Source organism: Mastomys coucha, unplaced genomic scaffold (assembly GCF_008632895.1).
Source record: "Mastomys coucha isolate ucsf_1 unplaced genomic scaffold, UCSF_Mcou_1 pScaffold4, whole genome shotgun sequence".
Taxonomy (NCBI): Eukaryota; Metazoa; Chordata; class Mammalia; order Rodentia; family Muridae; genus Mastomys; species Mastomys coucha.
In genome coordinates this window covers 33,932,628-33,938,409 of record NW_022196910.1, presented here as the reverse complement: position 1 = coordinate 33,938,409, position 5,782 = coordinate 33,932,628, and the positions used below count along the sequence as shown (strand labels likewise).

At 34.5% G+C, this 5,782-nt stretch overlaps 1 protein-coding gene across 37 annotated transcripts in view; it reads right to left on the bottom strand.

Annotated features, from left to right (window-relative positions):
• Positions 1-5,782, bottom strand: part of Ppfia2 (PTPRF interacting protein alpha 2) — a 446,664-nt gene that overhangs the window by 121,861 nt on the left and 319,021 nt on the right. For all 37 annotated transcript variants that reach the window (XM_031348819.1, XM_031348811.1, XM_031348816.1 and 34 more), the window contains one exon: positions 2,216-2,332. In XM_031348819.1, the coding sequence (XP_031204679.1) occupies positions 2,216-2,332 (117 nt within the window). The remainder of the gene's footprint in view (positions 1-2,215; positions 2,333-5,782) is intronic.

Genomic DNA, 5,782 nt, shown 5'->3' with positions numbered 1-5,782 from the left:
AGAGGGAGAGGGAGAGGGAGAGGGAGGAGAGGGAGAGGGAGACAGAGACACAGAGAGAAAGGGAGAGAGAGTAGCAGATTCAAATCAGTGAGCAAGGAGGATGGAGAAATAGGAGCCATGAGGAAGGGGTCCCAAGACAGATCATGGAGACATACTTGGAGCTCAAAGAGCAAGGTCAATAATAATATACAAGTATCATGGGATGGGGCTGGATGGTAGCCAGATTACCATAGAAAGTTAATAACTCCACTACTGAGGTGCAGTTTTAAGTAACTGTTGCTTATGTGCATGGTTATAGGGGACTAACATAAGGTAAAGAAATGCAGCCACCAGATTAATTTATTGCTACATTTATATTAAAGATATTGCATTTAGAGTTAGTGACAAAATTCAATGGTATAGAATTATTCTTCCTATTTCAGAAGATGCAACTTGTGGATTAATCTGGTAAAAACTATCTATAGTTTGAGTAGAAAAAACATGGAGCTGTGTGCTGCCTGATAAAGGGAAAGTCTTATGAATTATTACTAATACATTATGAGACAATATTGTCACAGAGAATTACAGCTTAGTTACACATGAGTAGCTGATATGCTTACTACATACTATAGCTAGCATATATCATCATTTATGCTATCTGTCATTAACTAGAACATCATTTGATGGTTGATAACAGTAGATGCATGCAGATACATACATACATATATATATATATATATATGTGTGTGTGTGTGTGTGTGTGTGTGTGTGTGTGTGTTAAGAATAGACAATCTATTGAGTTATTTATACCTGAAAAGTTATTTTATATATTTCTTCTATTTGGAGCCCAGTAGCACAAATGTTATTATATATTTTTGTTATCATAGCTACCTCAGTAAAGATTAATTTATACACTCAATTTTCATAATCAACTCTATGTGACTCTATAATATTTAAAGAAAGGTCTATTTCTGATAACATCATCTAAACAAATCAACAGTGGCAAATTTTATGTTCCTTTCCTTATTGTTCTTCTGAATGCAAATGCCTTGTTCTAAAAAGGATGGTGGTACACTGAGTGACTTAACTGGGGGTAGGTAATGATTTTTTTTATTTTAATCTTATATATAGCTTATGAAATTGTCATAAATTATTTATTTTTAATATTCAGCTTGAGATTTCAATTAAACACATGGAATATTTCTAAAATGGTGATTTTAAATAAAGACCTGTCCAGTTGTCAACTATCAGATCTGAAGGGTGCCTCTGGAAACTCATCTGAGTAACTCAGCTTCCTTGAAGGAAGAATGAAATTCCCATGCATTTGCTCTAACAACATCAGTGAGGAAGTGCTTACTTTACAGTTCAGCAGGAATTTAATGCTACTCACTGTCATTCTGTCACTACTTTCTTAATCTCTGGGTTTTAGAACCTCTTGACACTTACAATTATACCAGTTTAGCTACATGATTCATGTGGTCCTAAGGAGCTTAATGTCCAAAAATATAACGGATTATATCAAACTAGTAGATTCTCTTGAGTTTTAAGTCTAGTTTATGCAAATATTTAAGTAATTTTCATCTAATTTAAGACCCACTTCTAATTTATATTCCCTGTTTTATTCTAGAAACACAGGATGCATCATTTGACAGTGACTAAAAGGACCACTGATATCCTTTACCTGCGTGTAAACTACATTGCTAAGAAAAATGGCTTCTTTCTAAATGTGAATGAATGATTGGATAGGTGAAAGAATGAAACTGTATAAAATTCAGTGGCTCCCTGTATTTGATTTCACAATATTTCATTATCAGAAGTATAACTAAGAAGATTTTTGAGAAAAGAAAAAGAAATTAAGTGTTAAATCAAAAAGATCTCCAAGAGAATTTTTATTAATATGCTATATGCAATAACACTTATAAACTGAAAAATAGTGCCTTTAAAACAGTACCATACAAAATACTTTATATGTAGTTTAAATTATATATTTTATGTACTTTTAATGTATAAATTAAGTTGTGCATATACTCAGATTAACAGCAATTAATAAAATGTTATATATATGTAACTATCACAAATCAAACATACTAAAATTTAAAATAAGCAAACTGAAAGCAATAAATAAAAATGGCTCATTAAAACACTCAACGCATATTTTAATTTTTTCATTGCATGATTTTATCTTATCAAATGAATCAAGAAGTAAGCACTTGCATTTAATTGATATGTATCATACCTTTTCATGGACTTTCTGGCCTGGCTCCATCCCTTCAAGATGTTCTGACTCTGTGGAGCCCTCACTTGATACCATTTTCCTTTGAATATGAACATTTTGCTCACGCAAGGCAACAATCTGTAAAATAAAAGAATACTTTTTTAAAAAGATAATTTACATTAATGTGGCTAATGGCTAATGAAGGTGGATAAATGATTGAAATGCAGATATTAGATTTACCTACATTATTATTTCAAAAATGCTGTTATATAATATGGTAAAAATAACTTTGGCAAATTCAAAATATTCCTCTTTAAAATTTAAGGTCACTGAAAATTTTACCTGAAGATTATATTTTCCATTTATAAATAGAGTCACAAATTGCAAAACCAGCTTTTAAGTTGTGTTGTTATAAAAACTCTTGATGTATGTACAAGAAATATACATAAAAGTATAGGCTGAAAAATAATTAATTAAAGTTCCGTTTATTTAGCCTACAGAGATAGCCTGCAGCAAATCCATGAGCAGGTCTTACATGACTTTATAGACAATCCATACTACTATATTTAAGTCTGACCCAGAGTGGTTATTTCAATGGTCATTTCTCTTCCAAATTTACTTAATTAAAAAATAAATCAGCAATAAATTCTTATGGTTTTTCAGCTCAATTTTATGGCATGATATACTAACAAAGAAATAGAGTCTCAAGCAGCTCTAAATGTGATTAGAGTAATAAGCTGAGTATAAAATATGCTAATCTTTTCAAATGTTTGTAAATATAATTACAATTATACAAAAATGTACATGATAGTGATAGTATAACTTCATGGATTTTTTTTTATATTATCAATTTATATGTTATGACTAGATCCAGAGCAAATTCATTTTGTGATGTTTTTGTATGTGGTAAATACTGAATCCTACAACAGTATGTATATAATATTAGAAGTCATTTGATCAAAGGATCACACAGAACAAGTTTCACTAAAGAAGAGGACAGATAGAATCAGGGTGTTTTGTCAGTGCTTCAAGGGTTAGGATCTTCCAGGCTGTGGATTTGAGTTCACATCATCTTCCATATGGCCTTTAACATGTGAATGTATGTAATATTGTTTCATGGAAGGCATTGCTACATAACACAGAGCAGTTATTTAAGTATTGTCTTATAGGAAAATGGTCATCAAATTACTGATTTTTTTAAAGTCATTCTTACTTCAATGCACTATGCATAAAATGGTCAGAATAATTTTGCAAGAATGTATGTACATGTAGATATCTGTATTTTTGCTGCATATGTACATATACATGTGGGTAAGTGCATTCATAACTGAGTTTGGGCATGCTTATGCCAGAGGTTGACATTGGGTACATTACTTGCTTTACCCCACATTATCCATAGAAATAGTCTCTCATTGAACCTGGAACATGTATGTTTGACTCTGCTGGCTAGCCTATGAGCTCCAAGAATTCATGTGTTTCTGCCTACTACAACTCGGCACTTTAGTTCCAAGCGCAGGCTATAAAATTTTGGATTATGTGTAGATGTTGAGAATCCCAGTGCAAGTTCTCTTGCATGTAACTCAGGGACTTTACCCATGTAGCCATTTCCTAGGGTCCCAATTAAGTTTGAATAACTTATTTTATATTGTGTTATGCTGTGTTTTGAAATAAAAATGCCATTTTGTTCTCAATTTATTTATACACATTAAAATTTTTAACAAGTTATTTTTAATATTATTGTGCTTACTCTTTAGAATTCTAGGTATGTTATGAAATGTGATCATATATACTCTCTGACAGTTCCTAATTTCTCCCCAAATGGTCTGCCCATAGATTCATCTTGTTTTGCTGTGACTTGTCTCATCTCTTCTATCTCTTCTCTTCTTTCTCTTCTTCTTTCATTTTAGCTTTGTTATCTCTCTGAGTTTATCTGAGTTACTGTCATAGGTATGGGCATGGGGCCATCCACTGGAGCATGGATCTTACACTAGTGGAAACAGATTCAAAAGAATTCATGGATCTGGAGAGATGGCTCAAGAATTCATAGTGTTTGATACTCTTGCAGAAGACATAAACTCAATTCCAAGAACTCACATTGGGCTCTTCACAACAACCTCTATCTCTTGTTCCAGGATATTTGACCTCTCTCTTGACTTCTGTAGATAATTGGCAGGCATGTGCTGTACATATGTAAGTTCAAACACTCACACACATATAAAAATATATAAAGTTCTAAAATCAAACTGCACTTTTAATTTACAGTATTTAGGCTAATTTTCATTTATTTAATAAATCATGTGAATTTTGAACATACTTTAGGGCTTAAAACAAAGGAAACTATATGAAAGCATAAAGAACAAGTAACTGGATGAGTAAATTAATTTTCTGCTAAAAACATTTTTTATTTGAAAACTACCATACACATGAATGCAACACTACTCTCTTTTTTAATTAATTAATTATCAATTAATTTATATCCCAATCATAAACTCCATCTTTCCTCCAAATCCCCCTTTCACATAGCCTGTCCCTCCATCCCCTATGTTCTTCTCCTCTGAGAATGGAGGAGTCATATTCCCCACCTGATACCATCCCACCCTGACACATCAAGTCATTCCAGGATTAGGTACATCCTGTCCCACTGAGGGCAGGCAAAGCAGCCCAGTTAGGGGAACAGGATCCCCAGACAGGCTTCAGAGTCTTACACAGCTTCAGCTTCAGATTTTAGAGGACTTGCATGAAGACCAAGTTGTATTTCTGCTATGTATGTTAGGAAATGAGGGATGCTAGGCCCAACCCCTGTATGGTCTTTGGTTGGAGGTCCAGTCTCTGGGATCCTCAAGAGATGCTATCCCCTCTGGGTCTCTCAGTCTTTCCCTCAACTCTTCCACAGGATTGCCTGAGCCCCTTCTAGTGTTTGGCTATGAGCCTGTGTGTCTTTTTCAGTCAGCTGCTGTATGAAGACTCTCAGAGGACAGTTGTGTTGGGTGTTGTCTGCAAGCATAACAGAGTATCATTAATAGTGTCAGGGATTGCTATTGTCCTCAGGATGAATCTCAAGTTGGGCCAGCTATTGGTTAGCCATTTCCCCAGTCCCTGCTCTATCTTTATCCCTGTACTTCTTGTAAGTAGGAGAAATTGTGGGTCAAAGATTTTGTGGATAAGCAGGGTGACACTACTATTTTTTTCAAGTCTGCAATAAAATTTCTTTAATTTTTTTTTAGATATTTTCTTTATTTACATGTAATTTTCTCCATTCCCAGTTACCCCTCCAAAAAACACACAAACAAACAAACAAACAAAAACAACAAGAACAAACCCCTGTTGCCTCCCCCCTCCCCATGCCTGCCACCCCACCCTCTCCCACTGATTGACCCTGGCATTCCCCTACACTGGGGCACAGAACCTTCACAGGGCCAAGGTCCTTTCCTCCTATTGATGATCGAATTTGCAATCCTCTACTATATACATACTGCCTGAACAATCAGACCCACCACATGCAGTCCTTGTTTGGTGGTTGGACCCTGGGAGCTCTGAGGGTACTAGTTAGTTCATATTGTTGTTTGTCCTAAGGGGCTGCAAATGCCT